The following is a 25,785-nucleotide window of genomic DNA, read 5'->3' on the forward strand; positions in this document are numbered from 1 at the left end:
GTAATAAAAACAAAGAGGGTCCCAAATGGGTTACAGGGAGAAGGGGAAGCAGAGCAGCCCTCTCTGATTTTGTGTACCAGTGTCAATAAAAACTGTCACATTTTACCCCAATAATTTACAATTGAATGGGGCCAAAGTTTCAAATATATGTATGCAAAAGTCATCCCTTTGAAACGGCTGTGAGCATCCAAAGGCTGTCCAACTGATTTTTAACGAGGAATTTGCAGATTTCTTCTTATGGTCATCCATTCCAAGCACAGTTCCTTCTCCAAAAACAGTCTAGTTGAGTAGTATTTTAGGAATATAATAGATTATGTACATACAGTTAACATTTTGCAAGCAACTTTAGGTTTTGTATTTCCTGACAGCAGACATCCCCCCCTTTGTCTGCATTAAAGCTCATTTCCCACATGTACAACTTTTAACAGGAGAAAGAAGAAGTTTGGCTTTTCCAGGCATTGTGCAAGCTTCAAACACAGCCAGGAAAGAAACCAAATTAAGTATATTTCCCAAAATGTCAAACTAGTTACTGCATTGTAGCACCTATTTCTAATACTTGAAGACATCTTAAGTAAAACCATTTCAAAAATGATTGTACATTCTAGTGATGGTTCCCATTACATAGATTTATGAACCTACAATTTCTGTTCTACATTATCACTCTTGCTTATATTAGTGACAGCCATGTGAATGTCTGGCTCTCTTTTCTCTGTAAACACACCGTTAAATGATCTACCCAACTGAACTTGTTGTGGTCCCTGCTGGTCTTGTTGCTCAGCCTGTGAACAAAAACTACTTAGCATATATTGTGATGATATAAAACAATGTTTGTTTGTTTGTGTTTTTGCCTCACCTGTAATTATTAGTAAACTACAGGGCTGGTCCAAATGAATGTTGTTTTTTTTTAATGTATTTTTCCTTTTGGGAGAAATGAAATTGGAGGGATAAATGGGTTTGTAATTATGTGTTTACATTTGCTGTGCCTACATAGTTTTAGATGACAATGTGATAATGCTTCTATTCAGTGTTTATTGGGTTTATTGCAGCTGATTTTTACTGATAGGTTGATCTGAAATATCCAGGGCAGCCGGTATGAGTCACTGAAAGAAGTTAAAGAGTCAGTTACCAAAGTTATCATATCATCAGTACAGTTAATAGTGTTATAAATCATCTTCATTGTAAACCTTTCAACATCTATTAGTTTGTATGTAACGTGTCTGCTTTAGTACAGTTAAAAGGAAGGGCAAGACCAGTTTAATATTCACAGGGTTGAAGGGAACTGATGCTTTGGGTTGCGATTATTGGCCAAGCTTGAGGAAGAGCTGATTTTGTTTTTGTATAACTGCCAACAAAACAGAGTTTATTTTAAGTTTATTCTGTTTTCTGTTGCTGGTTTATATTAGCTGCCAAAAACCAACACCAGTGCATAAAGTAGTTAATTATTGTGCATTAAAATAGGACTTTGATGGTCCTGGATGAGTTCCTATGTGTTCTTTTGTTTTAGATCTGTCGGATGGATCCACATCCATCTCGCACTAGTGTTGATATTTTTGATTATATGGCATCATCTTTCCTTAACCTCACCTGTGTTTTAGTTTCTTTGACCTGAGAATTTCCCAAATCTTAACAAAGTAGACTATGAGAGTTCATCCTTGAACCTGCAAACACTGGATTGAAATAATCTTTTTTACTTTTTCTATCTTTCAACGGCATCATATAGTTTTACTAAGCTTTATTGAGATAGATCAGATGTGACTTAGCTGTTGAACACACAGAACACACTCAGCCAAATCGATCTTCTGGGAAAATGTGGCATGGTTGAAAGTCAGAGAAAAGAGTCTGGTGTTATTTGACAAAGGGACAAAACAGTGAATGATACACAAAATGAAACTCTACAATTTTACAAGCAACCAAACATCCAAACATCATAGTTAAGTATTTTTATTCAAGTTGTAGCCCTCACTTAGCCTTATTGTTACCACTACTTTGATAAAGTAACACACGACTGATCTGATTGCAGTCCGAGAAAGGATTTCTTACATAGAGTCTTGTGCTTGTATATTAGCAGAAAAAAGGAAAAACAAAGAATCAAGGGTTGTTGAATCACATAAGAAAGTAATTGAAGGAGGATAGAAACAGAAACCATGTGTGAACAAGCTGGTGCATTAAACTGGAAGATTCTTCTGTAGCCCTTTAATTCTGGACATCCAAATAAACCTGTCTTCTTTTATTTATTATTATTAATAATATTATAAAAAATATTTTATTATGTGTGATGGCTTGTTTAAACATTTTCAGTATTATTTGTTTCACTTTGCAAGTGGTTGAATGATTAGACTACTTGATTGTATTATGCTGTGCTTTATTTTGTCAGGAAAAAAATAACTTTTCATCATGTGCTTCAGAATTTATAACAAATGTATTTGTTAAACTGCAGAGCAAAACATAATGTGTACCCTGAATTTCAATTTTTAGTTTGTAGAGCTGCAGTTATTGTCACTATCATCCACATGTTCTTTGATTAATTCCACTTTAGTGTACAAGTGTACTGATATTGTTAGTCAACAAATCTCAGGTATTATCAGGTCCTCCTCTTGGCCTATAAGCACTTAAACCCAATACACTTTTTGTTATAGTATCCCATAATGCTATGAATACTGACCTGGATTAGTTCTCAGCTTCAGTGATGAATTAGAAGTGTCAGTTTTCTATTCGAATTGTTCTCAAACTAAATTTAAAGCTCATCACTGTTTTTCATTCAGATAGGTTGAGCCTCACACAGTTGCTTCATCTTTGCACTATATAGTTCACAAGTTAAAAATGCTTTTAGAACTGTTAGATGATGTGCAGGTTTTGTGTTTTTGTGCTTTACTCTGTCTGAAGTGTATTTCAAAGCCTTAAGTTCTCATTGAGGAGCCATAAAGTCATTTCACCATGTCAGAGTGCTCAGTCATGGATGGAATGTTCTGGCTTAATGTTAAAGGTTACTAGTGGACTGACTGGTTTCAAGAAGATGGTATCAGCAAGTCTGTGTTTAATATGGTTGGGTTGATGCATTAGCTACTGTTGGCTTTGGATCTTTTCATACTAGTGGGAGGGGTGCAACTTGTAAATATAATTTAAAATAAACACAATGGAATTCTATTGTAGAAATGTGTGCATTTACTACAGTAACAATACTACATAATACTGCTTAACACCTCTTTGATACTTATAATAATTCCATATGTTGTTTACAGGTACCATTTTCTTTCAAAATTTGATAAAGGTACCTAAGGATAGACTTTATATATCAAGAGGCCAAAAACATGTTTTGTGAGGCTACTATGACCTTAACCTTTGACCACCCAAATCTAATAAGGTAATCCTCTCAAATTTCTGCACAGATATTCACTTAGAGTCACAGATTCTCTCAAGACATTCACAGGGCAAAAAGTGAATAGTGTTTGTGAGGTCACAGTGATGTTGATGTTGGAGCTTTCACAAAAAAATTATATTTTCCTCTTTGAGTCTATGTAAACCTTTGTCACACATTTAAAGAAATTCCTTAAGGTGTACCTAAGATGTTGCATTTACAAAACCAAAAGCCACAGTAACCTTGACCTTTGACCACCAAAATCTGACACGCTGCCTGTGTGAACAACAGACAAACGTGACAAGCAGCAGATCCACGGAGCAGCTGTGTGGCCCAGCCGTCACTGTTGGGAAATCGCTGTGTCCGCTCAGCTGAGTGTAAAGATTTATAAATCAAAGACATGAAAAAGTAGCAAGAAGTGTCTGGCCCAATGAAACGGGAGTAGAATTTTTTTTTTTCATCATAAATGTAACTAAAAAGTATTCTGCAAAACAACTACTCTCAGAAGTACAATTTATTTAAATAACTACTCAAGTACGGAGCAAATGTAACTGCCCTGCCTTTACCTTTAACAACTGAAATCGAATCAGTTAATCTTTGAGTCCAAGTGGCAACTGATCAAAAGTGAAAGAAATTCTCTCGAGGCAGTGTTGAGGTATCATGTTCAAGAGGCCAAATCATGTTTCGTGAGGTGACCTTGACCTTGCCTGTTGACCGGGAAAATCTAGTCAATTAATCTGTGAGTCGAAGTGAATATGTGTGCCAAATTTGAGGAAATACACTTGAGATGTTCCTTAGATAATATTATTACATTCACAAGGCAAAACATTTGTTTTGAGAGGTCACCTTGACCTTAAACCGTTGACCACCAAATTCTCATCACGTCATCCATGAGTCCAGGTGAATTGTGCCAGATTGTATTAAATTCTTAAATACCCTATGGGCAGTTGTGATATAACACATTTACAGGAAAGTGAGGTCACATTGACCTTTGACCTCCAGGCACCAAAATATACTCAGTTCATGTTTGAGTCCAAATGACGGTTCATACCAAATCTGAAGAAATTCCCTGAAGCCAATCTTAAGATATCATGTTCAAGAGGCCAACAAAGTGTTTTGGAAGTTCACTGTGACCCACCAATTTTATGACTCTAATCTAGCTGTTCCTCAGATGTTGTGTTCAAAGGCCAAAAATGTGTTTTGTGAGGTCACAGTGATCTTGACCTTTGACCACCAAATTCTAATCAAAGTCATCTTTGGGTCCAAGTGAATGTTTGTGCCACATGTATAGAAGTTCACTTTGGACGTTCCTGATATATCACATTCACAACAATGTGAGGTCATGTGACCTTGACCTTTTGACCTACGACCATAAAAATCAGATTATGTTTGACTATAACTGAATGGTTGTGCCAAATGTGAAAGGATTCCCTAAAGGTGTTCCAGAGATATTGCATTCACAAGAAAAAACTAAAACATTTGCTTCTGAGGTCACAGTGACCTTGACCTTTGACCATCAAAACCAAATTAGTTCATCCTTGAGTCCAAGTCCAAAAACATTGTCCCCCAGTGTGGGGGTATAATTACAAAAATAGCACTTGCAACTGACTTCAGGGGACAAGCATGTGGCCAAACATAGTGTCTGAAGCAGTTTGTATGATAACAGCTGTCTTGTACTGAGAAAGCCATAAGACCTTTCCTCTTTTTCAGTTCCACCTTGCTACACAACAACATAATTCAACGTGTTTACATTTGTGTGCGGCTTCGTCTCTTCCAGCAGAGTGCTTTCAGCTTTACTCAAAGTGTTCAACATCACTGTCATGGAAAGTTCAAACAATCCATGTTCCCAAATGTTTGTTGTCACCCAATGCGACACTCCACCAGATAGAACTGTTGATTGTTGAGGCCAATGACGATTGATCGTTTCCTCACCCAGGTTAGGCAATAATTCATCATGTAGTCTGACCCTGCATAATGTTCACCACATTAACCATTTATGTTTATCTTGTTAACATGCTAACAGGGGTGGGATGGAGCTGTCGACATTGTTTCCCCTGTAGTAGCTTTAATATTTAAAAAAATATCTACTAGCCTGACTCTTATATTGTATACTCTGTATTTCTGTATCAGCTTGTTCCAGCTCGATTTGTTAGAGCTGTAGACAATCAAATAAAATCTTGCTCAACTGTTATTAAACCTAATGCACCAACCAATTAAGTGGTCTGCACTATGTCTCAAGATTCACAAGGGAGTGCAGAAGGGTACTGAGTGCAGAACGTCTCTGCTATTTGCTGTGGTGTTACAAACTGAACTCATAGCTCATCACCCACCAAGTCAAATTCTATCAAGGCTTGTCCTAGACTCACCTGGAAGTGAGGTTATTAGGCGTGCCAGCCAGACTCCCACCATGCTGAGCTCTTATCTGCTGCACTTTGCCACCAGCTATTAGTCATTAATGTGAAAAATATAAATCCAACCCAACTCCCCCGAGCACTGGTCCTGCTTCCATTCCTCCAGAAAAAAGGTAATGAAATCATCACCATGTCTATATTTGTGTCATATACTAGCTACTAATTGTAGGTCGTTGCATGTTATGACATAAATTATTATATTTTAAAAAAGGAACGAAATCTATTACATTTTAATAATTAGGAATTTGTCGAAGTACATGAGACTAAATCTGTGTCTTAAAATAGATTATTTTGTCTGAGAAAAAAAACTAAAAGTATCAAATTTACAACTACATAAAATACAAAAAAACATTACAATAATCCAGTTATCATAATATTCTAATTGTTTCTATTAGGATCATCACTGCCGCAGCAAATTGTTGGACTGCCAGGAAGAACAATGTTGAGACTCCTCACAGGTAAAAACATTCATATATTCATTCATCATCGTCATCATGATAATAATAAACAAAATAAGAAAGAGAAAGTTGTGATCTGAAGGAAATATGTACAGACTGAGAAAGGATTTTGTAAGGAAATCATACAAGCCCAATTCATATCCACACATGTCCTAGATTGGTACATACATCTGAAGTGGACACTAAGGATCATGCCTAATAAACATGCAAACAGAGTAGTGATTTGCATGTACTTGCAGTTGAGGATTGCATTAAGTTTTGTAGAAGTAGTATGATTAAGTCAAAGAGTATATTTTAGTAATATCAAATTATACTTAAACAAAATAATAATAATGATAACAATAAAACATTTATTATTATATATTATTTTACATCGTCACATTGTATACTTGTATTTTACAATGGAATTTTACAGTAATAATTTGAACTGAGTAAGTAGTTGGCTTACAGTCAGTAAGCCAATTTCATTAAAAAAAAAAGTTAATTAAAATGTAACAATATTGTTTTGAATTAACTGGTAACTTTATTTTCATAGTAGTTTTTCCTGCTGACTGTGGTTGCGTGTGAACACTTGATGATTATTAATTTTTTTTTTCTGTTTTCTTAGAAATTAAATGTATTTTATTTACACTACTGCTATTAATAAAAAAGTAGAAGTGTGAGGTACACAACTTTACAGGGCATATATTTAAACAGATATGGATTAAATGTTCATAATAAATGTAATAATGACAGTACCATTGTGCAAACAATACAACTTAAGTTTTTAGTAGTATATTTCATATATAAATCGCTGGTAATAATTAGTATAACTTCTTAATTTTTCTTTCATATTGTCTCTCTGTTTTACAGTAGTGGGTGTTCTGCTCGCTCTGCACACCGGTAAGCATTTCTTTTATGACAGGTGTTGACTGCTCCTTATCAAACTTTCAGTCCAATTACACGTAGATTCAAATTGTCACTGATGTTGTGCCTCTTTGTTTAGCGTCGTCCAATAGGCTGGTGTGCCATATGACCAATTGGGCCCAGTACAGGCCCAGCATTGGCAAATTCACTCCAGACAACATTGACCCCTTCCTGTGCACCCATGTCATTTATACTATGGCCACCATCAACAGCTTCAACCAGATCAGCCCTGTCGAGTGGAATGATGAGCAGCATTACAATCAACTCAACAGCCTAAAGAATGTGTGAGTTTACACAGTCTTTACAGCCAGCCAGCGTGGACAGCAACACTTAGCTGATATAGTTTCTTTAAGATTAAAGCACACAAAATTCAGTGGCAGTATTCAATTATTGCTGTCAAGTCATCACATAAAATGTGGCATACATTTGTGGTCTTTACTTGAAAGCATGAAGGAAATTTCAAATTGATTATATGGAAATCATTTGACATCATTAATGCAAATGACTCTGTTTGATAATTTTCTCAACTTTGAAGTAACTGGTTATTTAGACCCCCATGAGACGCAGCCTATCCTGAGCCTAACATGTATCTGTGTGTTGTAACTTGCTCACAGTCAACAAGCATATATATACAATATATGAATAGAGAACAATAAACGAGTGGGGTAATATGTCAGCAAAACACAGGACAGTCTCCCGTATGAAATAGTTCATCAGTGTTGTTTCTTTTCATCATGACTGTTCCAAAAACTTAACTGTGTATTTATTATTGTAACCATGACCACAAAGGTCCTTGGACCTTAACAGTAGTACTTATTTTTAACCCAAAACAATCTTTTCCTAAACCTTATCATGAAGTTTTTATGAAAACACATTCAAATACCTGTCTATTATTCATACCATGACGAGAATGGTCCAGTGAGCCAAAGTCAAGTGAGCTATATGGCCATTTTGGTTGGAGAACTTGTTGATAGGAAGACTTTTTTCACTATTGAAGAGGAATGTTGTTGATATATGTTCTGGGCCAAAAAGTTAAGTAAAGAAGTGAAATTGTGTTATGTCATCAGCATAACTCTGTGATGTAATAATGTCTGCTTTTAGGAATCCAGCACTGAAAACTCTGCTGTCAGTTGGAGGCACAGTCAATGGAATGAGCCCGTAAGTTTAAATATGACGCCAGTCTCCTACACACATTCCCAATGTAATTGATACTCTTTCAGCTCAGACATCTTATTCCTTCCTCTGCTACTATGTTGCAAGAATGGATGTCACTGTGTTTATTTTCTCAATCCCACTAGATTCATTTCCATGGTCACCAAGCCTGAAAGTCGTGCAGCCTTTATCAAATCTGCCATCAGCTTCCTGCACACCCATGACTTTGATGGGCTAAACCTTGCTTGGGAATATCCAGGACACAATGGCAGCCCACAGGAAGACAAGGAGAGGTTCACTCTGCTGGTCATGGTATGCATAGTCCCCATTTTTGAAGTACTTCTTGACAATCAGACCATTTAAATTGATGTATAACAACCAATCAAGGTATCATGCATGTCAACTTGCTAAAAAACAGTGATTATGTGATTTCTGATTTTAGCAGTCATTCAATTATTGTAATTGCAAAGGACTTTGTTTGTAGAAAGTTACACAATTCTGGTGCCTTTGAGCCCATCATTGGATAATCCATCTTGATTACTGATCACCACTGTAGCCTGTTTTGGTCTGCAAGCACATAGATCCACATGGAGCTTTTTTCAAATCCTACAAATAAAGTAGTGGTGTTGAAGACTTAATTCCAAAATAATAATTTTACTGCTCATATTTTAGAACTCACAATAAAAATATAAAACAAAATGTCAAATTCATAATGAAAAACACACAGAACTAAATATGGGTCAGCCAGTGATAAATATCCAGTAATAAAAATTATTATTTTAGCGTTGTGATGCACTGGAAAGGACTGGAATGTCAATGTGTCGGTCCACCATCCTCGTCCTGACTGAAATATTTCAAAAGTCATTCACATTCCACAGAGGATGAATCCCATTGACTTTAGTGATCCTGTTTGAGAATGACTTCTGACCTCAAGCCCAACCAGCAGGTTAAAAAAGAGTAATATGACTATTGGATGATGTGCCATGGACAAATAAATAGTCTTCCTACTCTTCATAAAAAAAAAAAAAACAGTGTTGTAGTTGGAGATGGACATAAACAATTAGATGTGAAGGATCTGAGGTATTTTGTTCATTGTGCCTACAGGAGCTGTCCAAGGCCTTTGAGGCTGATGCCAAAGAAAACAGGAAGACAAAGCTGCTGCTGTCAGCCAACGTTGCTGCATTACGTCCCACCATTGACAAAGCCTATGAAGTCAGCAAGATTTCTCTGTAAGTTTGATTCCACCTGACTGAATTTTGGTATCAGATGTAAAATATAGTAATTCAATTGATACTAATACTTTTAATAAACCAGTTCTGCTTATAGTGAATTACAGTTGGTAGGAAATATAATAAGAAATAAATGGGAGCCCAGTATTCACTGAATGGACAGATATCCAATATACCAATTTTCCTCTTATTCTTAGTAGGTAGACAGATTTGTTGTTTGCATTTTATACTATGTTCCACATCAATGATGACAAATCTTCTAAAAAGAAAATCTCTATAAACCAACAGGAACTTTGACTTCATCAATGTCATGAGCTATGATTACCATGGAGACTGGGAGGCAACTACTGGACACAACAGCCCATTGTACAGCAGCTCTGTGGACTCTGGCTCACACATTCATCACAATATTGTATGATGCACACAAACTACACTAACTCTTTGACTTTAGTGTTCATGTTCGAGAGTTTGTGTATATGTTGTCTATTGTTCGAAGTACACTATATTTAATGGATGAAAGGGTTAGGGGTTAGGGGTTTGTTATTGAAAACAAGATTTTATTAGACTTAAAGCGGATTTTGACCTTTCAGAAGCAGTGGGTCTCACAAAATGTTTGACAATAATGTTCAACATATAGTTGTGTGATTCACTCCCCTTTCAGCTCTGGTTTAGTCACCATTCCATTTTTTTTGCTACTAAACCTATAAAGAATGAACGAAGTGCTACAAAGTTGATTCATAGTTAAATCAATAGCACTAGCAAATATTTTACTTAACAGCAAGGCATCTGATTCAATGTTAATATAGAAAAATAAATATACTATTAATCTCATTTTTCCTTTCCTTATTAGAATACGTCTGTTTCCCACTGGTTGGCTCAGGGAGCACCAGCTGAGAAGCTTCTGTTGGGTTTTCCCACCTTCGGGCGAACTTACCGCCTTAGGAGTATTGCTACTGGCCTCGGAGCACCAGCAAAGGGCCCTGCAGATGCTGGGCCCTACACTCGCACTGCTGGCTTCTGGGCCTTCTATGAGGTACAGTACATTCAAATGATACTCAGCTAAGTTTGTACTGGAATTCAATAATCCTCAATATTAGCTCCTGCGTCTTTGGGCACTGAGGTGTGCTCATTGATGCAATCAGCATGACTTGTGGTCATCTACATTCATGTGAACAAGAAAAAACACACCCCTGAACAACTAAATGATTCAAAATGTAACCATGAAAATAAAGTTTTCCTTTAGATTATATGTTACATTGTGGGTGAACATAACTTAATTAGACTAACTCCATCTGAAATCCTGCTCATTCTGTTGTAACTCTTTATGTTCCTGTGGCACTAGATCTGTGACTTCATCTCTAGTGCTACTGTGGAATGGATCACTGAACAAGAGGTTCCATATGCCACCTTTGGCAGTTCCTGGGTGGGCTATGATGACAAGAAAAGCTATTCTTCTAAGGTAACCAGGTGCCCAATGTTAAAATAATGTCAATTCTCACTCCTGTGACCCGTGATCAAAGGTTCTGTTGTCTTGTTTTTTTTTAATAAAAGAAATATTATAGACAAAAGCGTAGTTCTAGGTCTATTTTATAAGTCTCTGACAGGTGCTGTTCTTCTTATCTTTGTAACTGATGTGGTCGTCCTGCAGGTCCAGTGGATGACTGCCAACAACCTTGGAGGTGCTCATGTTTGGACTCTGGACATGGATGACTTTGATGGATCGTTTTGTTCAGCTGGGGCGTATCCTCTCATCAACCATCTTAGAATGTCAATGGGTATATACTGTCGTTCAACTTGCTCAGAAAGCCATTTCTGCTCACTAGGATGCCTTTGACTCTATGATTGAATAGATTGGCCAGTTGCAATCCATGAAATTTGAAAACTTGCTCACATATTAGTAGGGTTATTTCATCATTCTGCCAAAAAGAGAAGACATCAAAATTATTTTTTGCACAATGTGTTTATAACATTTCCTTTCACACGTCTGTCTCTGCAGGCTTTCCCCCAAAACCCACCACCACCCCATCCCCCACCACTACCAGGGATGCCCTGGTCGACTTTTGTCGTGGGCGCCCTAATGGGCTTTATGAGAACCCTGCTGATGAGACCACCTACTTCCAGTGCTTCCAGGGAAACACCTACCTGCACCGCTGCCAGACCGGACTCATCTACTGGGACTCCTGCAAGTGCTGCAACTGGCCCTGAGCCAAAGAAACGTGAACTGCAATATATACACTAAGTCCATGATGTACAAGACAGCAAGTTATGTTTCAATAAAATCGTTTCACCTTTTGTTTGTCAGTTTACATTGATTCACCTCATGGTGAAACAGGAATAGAATATAAACCATTGAGGAAATTCCTGTCTGATTGCAATATTTGTCTTTGGGGTTGACTGACCTAAACAAAATAAACAGAACCTTGTGTGTCATGACCTGATGAAAGATGTGTCTTATTTTTTTCATTCTTGTGAAACTAAACCTAAATTCACTCACACTACTCCGTTTCAAAACATTAGTACTTTCGTACCGTGCTGTGAACAGATTGGGTCCAGTCTACATCCAGGACATGTTCAAACCTTACACCCCATCTCTTCCACTCCGCTCTGCATCTGCCAATCGGCTTGCTGCTCCCTCACTGCGAACTAGCCACTCAACAAAATCACAACTGTTGTTCATACGGGAGACTGTCCTGTGTCCTGGCTTCCAAATCGTGGAACGAACTCCCCAATGACACCAGGACAGCAGAAAGTCTACACATTTTCCGCCGCAGACTAAAGACACATCTCTTCTGACTACATGTTGGTTAATAAAAAAGTTAAAAAAATTAAAAAAAAATATTCAGTTTAGTAGCACTTATATGGCACTTCCATGTAGCACTTGTAGTTTGGCTTTTTTGAAGGAAAATGTACTTACTTGATTATTGTTCTGGGTTTGTACCCTCATGGTTGAATGCACTTATTGTAAGTCACTTCGGATAAAAGCGTCAGCTAAATGAAATGTAATGCAATGATTATCATTTTGAAAGGAGTATTGCAGTAGTTCATGCAGACCTCTGTAACTCTGCATCATTATTAGCCACTTCATTCATGCATCACATTCAATGTCTCATTAATAAGCAGTGTGATGATCAGCCGATTGACAACATCCATTCATATACTGTGTAGCAGATAACATAACATTATAATCTTACACTTCTCTTTGTGGCCCCATTTAATCTTATAACTTAAGAGTCTCATATCCAAATAAATCCTGATGTGAATTATTTATGAGGGCCAGAGCACCGACAGTGTGAAGAACCTATTAAAATTTATATGATTATTATTATTTTTCCGGCAAATTGCCTTTTTCAGGGTCTAAACATGCTTGAAAACTCACCAAAGTTTGCCAAAATTCAAAAGTGGCATAAATTTACGTATTCTGGAGTAATTTTAAATGGGCTCGGCAAAATGGCTCAACAGTGCCACCTAAAACGCAGCCCCTGCATCATTCTCTGTTTTCACAGGTACAGTTTGTTGCCTATGAATAATTTTTTTCAGCTTTTAAAAGGTGGCCGTAACCTTTTTACAGACAGAATTATTATACTGAAATTAGGTGATGGTTCAACTCTGTTTACCAAGGTGAAATGAAATGTGTGATTTCGATAGCAAATTTTAACTGCTGTTACCACTTAAAAAGTATGTTTAAGATATACAAACTCTTATGTGTTTTAATGATACAGTTCAATTTTGAAGCCACAGTTTATGTGAATCATGTTCTATTGACTATATGAGACTTGCCTGGTTTTTTGTAAGTTTATTTTATAATAAATTAAATAGAACACCGGTGAATCATTGTTTTCATTTTCATTAAATTTGATACATCATAAAACGCATAAGGAAAGTATTAACTCTAATAACTGTAAAAGGTCTGTGATTAATTCCAAATTTTGACATCAATGTGTTCTTGAATTATTACAATACTGTGGATGTTATTGTTACTTTATACCATATGTGTTCCTTAAAATCATGAGACTTAAAGCTAGAGTTTCACGCATAACTTTGTCGATTTTAAATTAATGGTTTGATGTGCACACAAAAAATGTAATACAGTTGTAAATCAAGGTAAACATGATCTTAATTATCAAAAGATGAATCTCTAGTGCTTAATATGTAGTGAGTATAAATACAGTAATAGTAATATATACAGTAAAAGTAAAAGAACAATAGCAAATTAGTACTTCATATTTATACCTTTCAGTATTTGGTGAAAACTTCACTGTAAGAGTAGAGTTCAAAGCCTTGGTAGAGAAACAGATGCAGCCCTTACATTTAAAATGTGCAGGTGAGTCTCTAAAAAACAAACACCACATACCTGTACATTTCAAGCCAAGTAATACACTATGACAACAGTATGTTCACCCTCAGGACAAAACACCCACACACAACTGTGGACTGCTTACAAAGCCTACTGCAGACTGTATGTTGGCTGTTGGCATTATGAAATGGAAAGAAGAGTTTGTATTTTCTAGGCTAAACATTTTCAATGCAAATTAATCCTAATCCTGGCAAATCTACTGAAGTCACACAAAACTGTCTGGTTAGCCCATTATAGTCTCAATTTAACATATTAAAAAGGACTACATACATGCTCCAGAACACTTACAGTCCAACATTCGATAACATTCACGCTGTCCCTGAATCCAAGCTACAACCAGTGGAGGGTAGCGTAAACAGAATAATCCAATAAATATAGAATCTATGCCATATGATATACAATCCTCAAAACTAGGTCGAACGATAAAAAGGTTAAGAGCACAAATATAGGCACATTCTGTTGTTTCAGTGCCATCTTCAAAACAAAAAATTCTTACAATTTAAAATATGTTACATAAATTAAGGAAGGAAATATTCACTAGCTTATCAGTAATAGACAGTTTGCTTCGCATTTTCTGCTTGTTTTTAAAACATCCCTCTTTTGAATCAAGGTCTCGACAATTTTCTTCGCATACCCAGTGGATCCCAACAGAATAGATAGTGAAAATGATCTCTCACCACAGTTTTAATGTTTATCTGTTGTATGTCACAAACATAAATATTTGCAATACTTCCTATCTATGAAGCCTGATGTATCTACCTTGGAGTTATGTTTGACCAGGACATGTCTGTGAGAGCAGAATGGGAGGTAGAGCCTTCAGCTACCAGGCTCCTCTCCTGTGGAACCAGCTGGGTTTGGGAGGCAGACCATCTCTCCTCTCCTCCCCATTTTTCCCTGCTCACCCCAACCGGTCGAGGCAGATGGTTGCCCACATTGTGCCTGGTTCTCTCTGTATCTAGAGGTTTCTTCCAGTTAATGAGGGAGTTTTTCCTCCACACAGTCGCCAAAGTGCTTCTCATTGTGGGAACTGTTGGGTTTCTCTATAAAAAATGTCAAGGTCTTCAATATAAAGTGCCTTAAGATAATAAGATAACAAGGTTTCGTTTTAACAAGATTTTTAGTGTTATCGCAGGACCGGAAAAGCAAGATTTCTTAGCATTTTTTCCTGACAATTAGATGCATATATAGCTGTACTTTTATTCAAGGAAATACAGTGATTATACTAGAAACCTCACATTGCATCTCCGCAGCAGACATGATGCCTGTGTTAACAACAGACAAATGTGACACGCAGCAGATCCATGGAGCAGCCGTCACACAGCCAGTGCCAGGGAATCACTCAGCTTAGTGTAATAGTTAATAAATCATAGACATGGAAATGTAGCAAGAATTGTGTGGCCCAATGTAAAAGAGTAGAAGTAAATTTTGTTCATCTTAAATGTAACTGAGCAGGAGTAAAACATATACTGCAAAACAACTACTCTCAGAAGTACAACTTTTTGAAATAACTACTCAAGTATACAATGCCTTGCATAAGTATTCTTTTTCCCATTTTGTACTGTTGCAAACTGGAATTCAAATAGACTTAAATAGACTTTTTCCCATTTGATCAACACAACATGCATAGTACTTTGAAGGTGCAAAATACCTTTTATTGTGACACAAACAATAATGAGAACAAAAAAGTTGACATCTGTTGGATGCATAAGTTTTCACCCCCCCTGAGTCAATACTTGGTAGAACCCCCTTTCGCTGCAATTACAGCTGCAAGATTTTTTGGGGTATGTCTCTACCAGCTTTGCACATCTAGAGATGGAAATGTTTGTCCATTCTTCTTGGCAAAGAAGATGAAGCTCAGTCAGATTGGCTGGAGACCGTCTGTGAACAGCAATTTTCAAGTCTTGCCATAGATTCTCAATTGGATTTAGGTCTGGGCTTTGACTGGGCCATTTTAAGACATTAACCTGCTTTGATCTAAACCAGTGGTTCTTAAGCTGGGTTCGATCGAACCCCAGGGGTTCGTTGAGTCACTCTCCGGGGTTCGGCAGGGGTCAAGACACACACAGTATAGCTCGGTTCGCACTAGCAATGTCGGGCCGTCAAAAAATTGGCAACACACAATTTTTCTTCGCTGTGTTATACCGGGTTTACACCGGACGCTGAAGCGCCGCGCAGCGCCATTCTCAAGCGCACAGCTTGAGAATCTCTCTGTCTGTCTGTTTGTAGTGGATGGGCAGATGGGGAAAGTTAATAATGAGAGGGGAAATATCGGGGAGATTGAAACTGCAGGACAACAGAAGGGGAATACAAAGTATGGGATGCATATTTGATCATTTATATAATATAAAATATGTCATTTATATCATTTTTCAGTGTGTTTCCTGACGCGATACGCTCGCGGCAAGCGGAAAAAATAGACTCGACGCCGAAACCATCGGTGCAGGGCGCGAGGCGCCCTTGGCGCGGCGCATCGCAGCCGATGTGAACAGCACATTTGTGTAACAGGGGGGCGGAAAGGAGGCGCCTGGCTTTCCCTGGCGCTGCACGGCGCGGCGCTTCAGCGTCCGGTGTAAACCCGGCGTGAGATAAATTCAGCCCACTCGTATTATTCGTGACGTCACGCTCCGCTTGGCCATCATTGGCTGCAGCTGATCACGCCACATTGCGATCAGGAACTTGGTGCGCTCAGTAGTCGACTTGTGGCTGTTGTGATTGTACGTCATTTGTGATTTTCTTTTAATCTTTCAATCCCTTCATACTAACTATGACGAGCAAAAAAAGAAAGTGGTTGGACGAATACGTACAATATGGATTCACGTGTATAAAGGAACGTGATGGGAGTCAGCGTCCTCGATGCATGATTTGCAATGCCAAGTTGAGCAATTCTAGTCTTGCACCGGCAAAACTAAAGGAACACTTCCTAAAGCTGCATGGAGATGGGAAATGCAAGAACACAACGCTCGCTGAATTCAAGGTGAAGAGAGCCAGATTCGATGAAAAGGCTACTCTGCCTGTTCTCGGCTTTGTACCCATCGACAAACCAATCCTCACAGCATCGTACGAAGTTGCGTACCTGATCGCAAAGCAGGGCAAACCACACACCATTGGTGAAACACTCGTAAAACCAGCTGCGTTGAAGATGGCGAATATCATGCTGGGAAAAGCTGCTGAAGATAAGTTATCCCAAATTCCTCTTTCAAATGACACTATCAGCAGCAGAATAGACGACATGAGCGATGGCATCTTGGCTCAAGTAGTTGCAGATCTGATTTCAAGCCCAGCAAAATTCAGCCTCCAACTCGACGGGACCACCGACGTTTCCAATCTAAGCCAGCTTGTTGTATTCGTGCGCTATATGAAAGACGACGTGATAAAGGAAGATTTTTTATTTTGTCTCGTGGATGACTTCTTCAGAGACAACGATCTTTCGTGGAATATGGTTTCTGCAGTTTGTTCGGACGGAGCTCCAGCCATGCTGGGACGACACTCTGGTTTTGGAGCGCTGGTGAAATCCGATGCACCACACATCATTGTTACGCACTGTGTTCTGCACAGGCATGCGTTGGCAACAAAAAACCTTGCCCTCCAAAACTGGCAGAAGTATTAAAAAATTGTAGTTTAATGTGTGAACTACGTGCGAAATAGTGCTATGAAGCACCGCATCTTCAAAGAGCTGTGTAAGGAAATGGGCTCTGAATTCGAGGTACTTCTGTACCATTCTAACGTTCGGTGGTTATCCCGGGGAAAGGTGCTGAATCGTGTTTTTGCCATGCGTGTGGAATTAGCCCTGTTTTTCAATGAGTACCAAGATTGTCACGCAGATTGCTTAGAAAATTCTGAGTTCATTCTCATTTTGGCGTACATGGCCGATATTTTCGATGCTCTCAATCATCTCAATCGACAGATGCGGGGCGGTGGAGTCAACATCATCGAAGCGGAAGAAAACCTGAAGGCGTTTAAAAAAAAGCTACCTTTATGGAAACGACGAACAGAGAATGATAACTTCGCAAACTTTCCCCTGCTGGACGACTGTGTAGGTAAGATCGAAGACGTGTCTGGAATTGGAGACATTTCTGTACCTGGGGAGCTGAAGCAAGCAATTGCCATGCACTTAGATGAGCTCGCAAAGTCTCTCGACGGATACCTCCCCACCAGAGAGTCATATCCAGCATGGGTGAGACAGCCGTTCACGTTTAGTGTTGCGACAGCAGATGTCAACGATGAATACCTCGAGGAAATCATTGAACTTCAGCAGAGCCAGCTTCAACGCTCTCACGTTTGGTGTCACCAAATCGTACCATACCCTCTTATTGCTAAGAAAGCCCTTGAGATACTCACACCGTTTGTTACAACGTATCTTTGCAAGCAATCTTTTTCGAGGATGGTAGACATAAAAACTCAGAAAAGGAACAGACTTTGTTGTGAAAATGATATGAGAGTGGCACTTGCAAGGTGAAGCCCGCGCATTTCTGAACTTGTATCTGAAAGGCAACAGCAAAAGTCACATTGATTTGCAGTAAATATTCATTGAGTTATGTTTTTGTGTGAAATTCAATGTTTTGTTGGTTTTGTTCTTTGAACACAGTGATTTGTGTGCAACTGATGCATGGTTCATTTTGTGCACTAATAAAATATATACCTATGTTTTGAAGAAATCATATTTTATTTTTCCAATTACGAAGGTTTCGGTGAATGCACTGATGAAGCTTGCAGGGTTCAGTACCTCCAATAAGGTTAAGAACCACTGATCTAAACCATTCCATTGTAGCCCTGGCTGTATGTTTAGGGTCATTGTCCTGCTGGAAGATGAACCTCCGCCCCAGCCTGAGATTTTCTTCAAGGATTGCCCTGTATTTGGCTCCATCCATCTTTCCCTCAGTTCTGACCAGTTTCCCTGTACCTGCTGAAGAGAAGCATCCCCACAGCATGATGCTACCACCACCATGTTTCACTGTTGGGATGGTGGGCTCAGGGTGATGGGCAGTGTTGGGTTTCCGCTACACAAAGCGTTTTGCATTGAGGCCAAAAAGTTCAATTTTGGTCTCATCTGACCAGAGCACCTTCTTCCACATGTTTGCTGTGTCTCCCACATGGCTTGTGGCAAACTCCAAACGGGATTTCTTATGGTTCACTTTCAACAACGGCTTTCTTCTTGCCACTCTTCCATAAAGGCCAGATTTGTGAAGTACACGACTAATAGTTGTCCTGTGGACAGATTCTCCCACCTCAGCTGTGGATCTTTGCAGCTCCTCCGGCTTGTCGGTTTGGGTGGACGGCCTTGTCTTGGTAGGTTTGCGGTTGTGCCATATTCTTTCCATTTTCTGATGATGGATTTTATGGTGCTCCGTGAAATGTTCAAAGCTTGGGATATTTTTTTATAACCTAACCCTGCTTCATACTTCTCCACAACTTTATCCCTGACATGTTTGGTGAGCTCCTTGGTCTTCATGATGCTGTTTGTTCAGTAATGATCTCTAACAAACTCCGAGACCTTCACAGAACAGGTGTATTTATACTGAGATTAAATTGCAGACAGGTGGACCCTATTTACTAATTATGTGACTTGGAAATGTGACTTGTGAATGCAATTGGTCGCACCAGATCTTTGTTAGGGGTTTCACAGTAAAGGGGGTGAATACATATGCACTCAACACTTATCAGATTTTTATTTGTAAATAATTTTGAATTCCATGTAATATTTCCCCCCACTTCCAAATGATGGACTATTTTGTGTTGGTCCATTACATAAAATCACAATGAAATACATTTTAATTTGTGGTTATACCATGACAAAATGTAGGAAAGTCCAAGGGGGGTGAATACTTATGCAAGGCACTGTATGTAGCGGAGCAAATGCCTCCCTCCCAAAACATCCAGACATTACTCTGAAATTTCCATAACACATCTCTTAAAACTTTAAAAGTCAGCCCTACTTAACAAAGGAAAAAATGGGGGCTGTGAGCTAAGGCCACATGTGGAGAGGCAGTCTAACCAAAGGAGTGCCCAGGGGTGCCACCAGTGACTCACCTCAGGTGCATCACAGCAAAGCACAGCAACTGTTACGTGTCTTAGGACCCCAGGGTAGAGACAGAGACACGGAGCACTGTTAGAGTGGAAAGTTAACAGGAGTTTATTGTCTGATCAGAATAGGGCAACCTAACCCCCCCCCACCACCCCTCAACATGTGGGAGCGGGGGTGCGTCGACGGTTGACCATCCTCTTGTTCCTGGCACCGTGCGAACCAACGCTGCCCGAGCCTCTCTCCAGATCCTAACTGCAGCGGCGCAGGTGTGACTGAACAATATGGGGACGTCCACTTCTTCCTCCTGGGAGGGAACAACAAAGGCGGTTGGAAGCCAAACATAATGGTTAAGGGGTGGTCATACCTGTGGCAGAGCTGCTGAGGGAGTTATGGGCATATTCCACCCAAGCTAAGTGGGAACTCCAGGAAGAGGGATGTCGGGCGGAGACACAGCGTGGAGCTGTTTCCAGGTCCTGGTTGGCCTGCTTGGTCTGCCCGTTGGTTTGAGGGTGGTATCTGGAGGATAAGCTGACTGACCGCCCCCAGCGCCAGACAGAATGCCTTCCACACCTGAGAGGTGAACTGGGCCCTTCGTTCTGAAACAATATGCATGGGTAGACCGTGTAACCAAAACACATGCTGGGTAAGGAGGTCAGCGGTCTTCAGGGCTGAAGGGAGTTTGGGTCTGGAAAAAATCATATTGCATTATAACAACAAAATTAATTGGGACACTGGAATTTGAAATTTTTCCTGGAAAAACCCACGAGACAACAGTGATTTTATGAAATAATTCACAACTTGGCATTACTACACACATACGTTTATACAGATGACTATATTGTGTTAGCTGCAAAGTCCAAAAGCACTTTGGACACTACTCAGTTTATTCCATTCAGCTGGCATGAGAGCACAGACATGTTTTTTTACTGTCTGTGCCTTGCTTGATAGTAGTCAACTTTCAGTTAGCAACCCTTGATTGTTTTTTACAATCAATCATGGGATATTTTGAGTTTACTATTTAAGGTGTAATAATTTGATAACCTATTTCAACATGAGTTCCATTATATTAAGCCAGCCTCATAATGCTACTACATCATATAAGCAGTTTTAGCTGTGGCTCATTTTGACGAAGGAGCCATGTCCCATTTAGCATGTGCCTGATTGTGATGTAGCTAAATCTGTTCTAAACCACAGTTTTCTGAAATCTTGTCAAATAATAAGTGACACAGCAGCAGTGTCGTTGTATTTGTTTCCTGGTCTCAGAATGAGCCACTCCATCACAGCCTGCACCTTGGCGGGGTCTGCCCTGACCCTTCTCCACGATGTAGCCCAGAGAAGTGACAGACTGTGTGTGGAAAGAGTTTTTCTCTGCCTTGACAAAGTTTGTTTTCCAGTTTTTTCTCTGAAGCACTAACCTGACATGTTGTTGATGTTCTTGCAAACTCCTGAAGAAGATGAGGATATCATCTAAGTACAAAAACACAAAGCGATTAAGCATATCATGTAGAACATCTTTTACAAGACCCGGTACTCAAAGTGTCCCAGGGAGGTATTAAAGGCTGTTTTCCACTCATCGCCCTCTTTGATCCGGACCAGGTGATAAGCGTTGCGGAGGTCTAATTTGGTGAAGATGTAGGCTTCATGCAGGGGATCAAAAGCTGAATCAACCAGGTGAATATTTATTTTTAACAATGATATTGTTGAGGGCTCAAAAGTCAATACAGGGCTGCAGGGAGCCATCTTTCTTTAAAAAAAAGAAGAACCCTGCCCCCACAGGGGATGAAGAAGCTGTAATGAGTCCTCCAGCCAGCGCCTCCTGGATGTGTGGCCAGGCTGGCCGCAGTAAAGGCAGAGACGTTCTCCGCTGTCGTTCTGTTGCCGTGAGCCGAGCCCTCCCCAGCTGCATGGGCTCCTCAGTGGATCCGGCAGAGGTAGAGCAGGGTACTGGATCAGGTGCCAGTGAACAGGGTGGGGTTCTAGAGAGTGAAGCTGGGGTTTGCAGGTGACATGCCATCTAGCTTTCTCTCTCTCATGCGATCGTCTAGTCTAATGGCTACGGAAATCAATCCATCTACGGATTTTAGTGTCATCCTTGACAGCTAGCTCATCTTTAATATTTTCTGCTAGACCCTGGGAAAATACACTCTGTAACGCGAGCGGGTCCCAGCCGCCCTGGCCCACTGTGTTGCCCGGCCCGAGAGGCCAGACTACCCGGGGAGAGCTGACTGTTCCTCTGAAGATGGTCTGGGAGGTGAGTTGAAATGTGCGTTGAGTTGAGTCAACATGGCTCCAACGGAGTTCACTGAGTCAACTAATCCTTTGAGGGTCTGGTCGTGCTGTCCAGGTTTCCCTTCATCACAATGGCATGGGGGAGTTCAGCTGACTCTGCAGGTTCCATGGCTGGCCAGTTCTTTCTGTTACGCTCTGGATGTGTTTTAGAACCCCAGCGCTGATACAGAACAGTGAGCACGGGTCAAAATGGAGAATTCAGGGGTGTTTATTTTTCCAAAACGCTGGATCTGAAATGTGGTAGCTGAGGGAGAATATATCTCCGGGTGGTCGTCAGTGAGGAGGGAAGGCAGGAGGATCGACAGTTGTATCCTGGAGGAGACGAGGAGAAAACACAGTGAGAACAGTGTATAACAACATGAGAAAGTACTCTGATTAATTTAAGCAGAGGGGCCAAGGAAGAATAACTACCGCAGTAGTGAGGAGGACGAACTGGCGATGACTGGGAGCATGACCAGGGTAGATATCCTGTTGCTGATCAGCGGATGGGGCACCTGCAGCAGGTGCGGTGGTGAGCTGTCCCTGGCCGTGCCTCCGCCGAGTCATCAGGGGAAGATGGCACACACCTGCAGAGGGGAGAGAGACAAGGGAAGGGGGAGAGAAACTGGGGGGCACAGAGGATCTGTGACACACAAGACCTGAGGCTGCTCTTTAATTGGTTGTTGCAGATTTTCCATAGGACACAGCTCTCTGCGCCCCAGACACTCCCACTTTTATTTACAGTGAATAGGTATTGATTTACGCTTTTTTAAACTAATGTGATTGGTGGACCCTTGACACCGTCTCAGGTATGTCACTGAGCTACATCCGCTTTGAGCTGACCGGTAAACATACAGTGACTTTTAATGGAACTGCGGCCAATCTGGTGATTTCTTTACAAAACCCCCCCCCCCAAAAAAAAAGAAGATAAAGGAGCTTGGACCGACCTGATTTACAGATTCAACAGCAAGTGATGAGGACGAGCTTACACCCGGGGGCCTGCTCTTGTTATGAGAGACAGAGGTGACTAACTGGATGTGGTGTAAGTATTTTACTGCTTCACCTGTTTGCTGTTTTGCGAGACCTAAAAGATCACTCTGAAAAATAGAAACTGCATGAAAGTTGCCACAGTCACGCCACTATTGATTGGCATCATAATTCACATTCACCGACAGTAATTAGCATGCTAACAGTTTCCCCTTCTCCAATCAAAACAGATAGTGGATAGATAGATTGTGCTTATACAGTTTCCAGTACAGACCAACACTGTAAAACATTGCTTCTGCTCTGATCCTGGTTTGTTTGTATCGTGTCAGAGTCTGTCTGGGTGTTCTCCCTCCACACTCCTGCTGACCTGCGCTTTTGATCCATACATGAAATAATGCAGAGCGTTTTCATCCAAGCTTGTCAATTGGAAATGTCATTGATTCACCTGCATTAGCATTGATGTTTTTTGGACATTATAGGTTTGTCACTTTAGTAACTGTAAACAATAGCATTGGTTTATTTAAGATCTCAAAAATGTTATTACAATGACCTTGAAAACAAGGGGTAGGGGTAGAGAGAAAGGGTGAAATGGGACTGGGCATAAAAGTTATGACTTACTTTTTGATTTATGCACTAATTTCTCAATACAAAGGTAAAATCTTTTCGCTAAAAAACCTTCTGAGCCCCTTTTCACCCTTGGCGCAGTTGTCAGATGGTAGGAATTATTAGTGCTTGACAAATCGATGACCTTGACTGACAGCCAGTGTGAAGAGAGCAACTTAATGATAACAAGGGTTTTGCGTGAAAAAGAATACAGGTGTGCCTTGCGATTTAGGCTTGCCCTGTGGTGTGCCTTGAGCAGAAAAAGTTTGAAAACCACTGTTCAAGAGGAAAGAGGTCTCAACGATTTTTCCCGCGTTCCAAGCGCTGTTCTCAGCTAAATAAACTCTGAAAATGATCTTTTACCACAGTTTTTCGTATTTGTCACAAACGTAAATGTTTGCAACACTTCCCATACCCCTTTTCAAAATAAAAGCACTCCTGCGTTCCTGTTGACTGAATCCATTAATTTGTCTTAAAAAGTTTTTTTATTTTGACATATTTGCAGGAGTGGAAAATGCACAGCGCCATACTGTATAGTACCGGCATTTATTTGCAAACACATACTTTTAAAATACAGTGATAATACAAGAAACCTCACAAGGGCTGTAAATTTCACATAAAGATCTTCAGGTGATGGGGAGTAGGCTCTCTCTCTCTCTCTCTCTCTCTCTTACACACACACACACAGGCTGAGCAAAAATCACGAAACGATGCGGTACAAAAAACGTCCCATGTCACTCAAATGTTGATGTAAAGTGACATCATAGTAAAAATACTTTTTCAAGGCAAACCCTATGTAAAAATATAGCAGCAGTGAACCGCTTCCGGTGTGACAGGCACACAACAGCGAGATGCAGCAGAACAGCGTCCCAGCCGATCCGCTGCCGTTTGGCATCCAGTGTGCCCCGATCATTATGTGTGCCTGTCACATCAGATGCAGTTCAGAAACGGAATGTCTAATGCCATCTCCGCTATATTTTTACATACATTGTACATATCGGCGAGTCACACCTAGCACCCTCTTGCCAAAGGAGGGGCTGCTGCACATATGGAAGCAAGCAAGGCATCCCACCACAAAGCCCATGAGATAGCCACACTACGGTTGGAGTGCGCTTGAACCCCAGAAGGTGCAGGCGAACCTGAGAGCTCATATGACTTCTGAATTTGTCCACAACACAGTGGGATAGTCTAGGCTTTGATAAGGGCCTACTAAGTTTATTGGAATTGAAGCAGACCAGCCAGTCGTCAAGGTAATTGAGGATCCTGAGACCTTGGGTGAAGATTCCCACACTCCACCTCCTTAATGGCTCACTTTTCTATTGGAAAGTTCTAATCAATTCATAATATACATTATCTCAAGGCACTTTACATAGAAGGTCAAGACCTTAGAATGTATAGAGAAACCCAACAGTCCCCACAATGAGCAAGCACTTTGGCGAGAGAAAAAATACCCTCATTAACTGGAAGAAACCTCTAGCAGAAACAAACTCAATGTGGGCGGCCATCCGGAAAAATGAGGAGAGGAGAGATGGGTGCAAAAGAGGGGAGAGAAGAGAGAGAGATAGGGGGAGGGGGAGGAGAGTGGGAGAGAGAGGAGAGAGAGAGACCAGGAACACTTGTGCACCTACAGGTTTCAGCTCTGACTAGTTATAATGAAAAAAATTGTAAAGATAATAATGAGGATAGAAGCCACAATTCATATAATAATTAATTAATAATTATTATTATTATTGCTAATAATAATAATAATAAAATAATGATAATAATAATAAAATAATTGTTGGTATTCTGCATCTCTTAAGTCAGAGATACCTGCAAAGAGAGAGAGAGAGACTATGGGAGGGAAAAAAACACACAGTTAGTGACATGTAGTAAAATAAATAAATGAATGCGGGGGAAGAGAGAAGGGGAGAAGTGCTCAGTGCATGATAGGAATTCCCCCAGCAGTCTAGACCTATAGCAGCATAACTAAGGGATGGTTCAGGACTCACCCAAAAATAGTAAGGGAAATTAATGACTTCCTGGGGCATAATGCCTATC

At 40.1% G+C, this 25,785-nt stretch overlaps 2 protein-coding genes across 3 annotated transcripts; both read left to right on the top strand.

The window, feature by feature from the left end:
* Positions 1-6,158: 6,158 nt before the first annotated feature.
* On the top strand, positions 6,159-11,836 carry chia.1 (chitinase, acidic.1). Of its 2 annotated transcripts, none has more exons than XM_034586847.1 (11): positions 6,159-6,224; positions 7,077-7,106; positions 7,210-7,414; positions 8,232-8,288; positions 8,429-8,594; positions 9,387-9,511; positions 9,800-9,923; positions 10,362-10,544; positions 10,854-10,970; positions 11,160-11,286; positions 11,508-11,836. In XM_034586847.1, the coding sequence occupies exons 1-11, from the start codon at positions 6,206-6,208 to the stop codon at positions 11,714-11,716; spliced, it is 1,362 nt and encodes a 453-aa protein (XP_034442738.1). In that variant the 5' UTR covers positions 6,159-6,205; the 3' UTR covers positions 11,717-11,836. The 2 variants fall into 2 exon arrangements, with proteins under 2 accessions (XP_034442738.1, XP_034442739.1); XM_034586848.1 differs by having other exon boundaries at positions 9,390-9,511.
* Positions 11,837-16,722: 4,886 nt separating this feature from the next.
* LOC117761308 (protein ZBED8-like) lies at positions 16,723-22,270 on the top strand. Its single transcript, XM_034585063.1, has 6 exons — positions 16,723-17,420; positions 17,511-18,206; positions 21,151-21,224; positions 21,664-21,889; positions 22,015-22,138; positions 22,232-22,270. The coding sequence occupies exons 1-6, from the start codon at positions 16,723-16,725 to the stop codon at positions 22,268-22,270; spliced, it is 1,857 nt and encodes a 618-aa protein (XP_034440954.1).
* The last annotated feature ends 3,515 nt before the right edge of the window (positions 22,271-25,785 follow it).

Source organism: Hippoglossus hippoglossus, chromosome 5 (genome assembly GCF_009819705.1).
Source record: "Hippoglossus hippoglossus isolate fHipHip1 chromosome 5, fHipHip1.pri, whole genome shotgun sequence".
Lineage (NCBI taxonomy): Eukaryota > Metazoa > Chordata > Actinopteri > Pleuronectiformes > Pleuronectidae > Hippoglossus > Hippoglossus hippoglossus.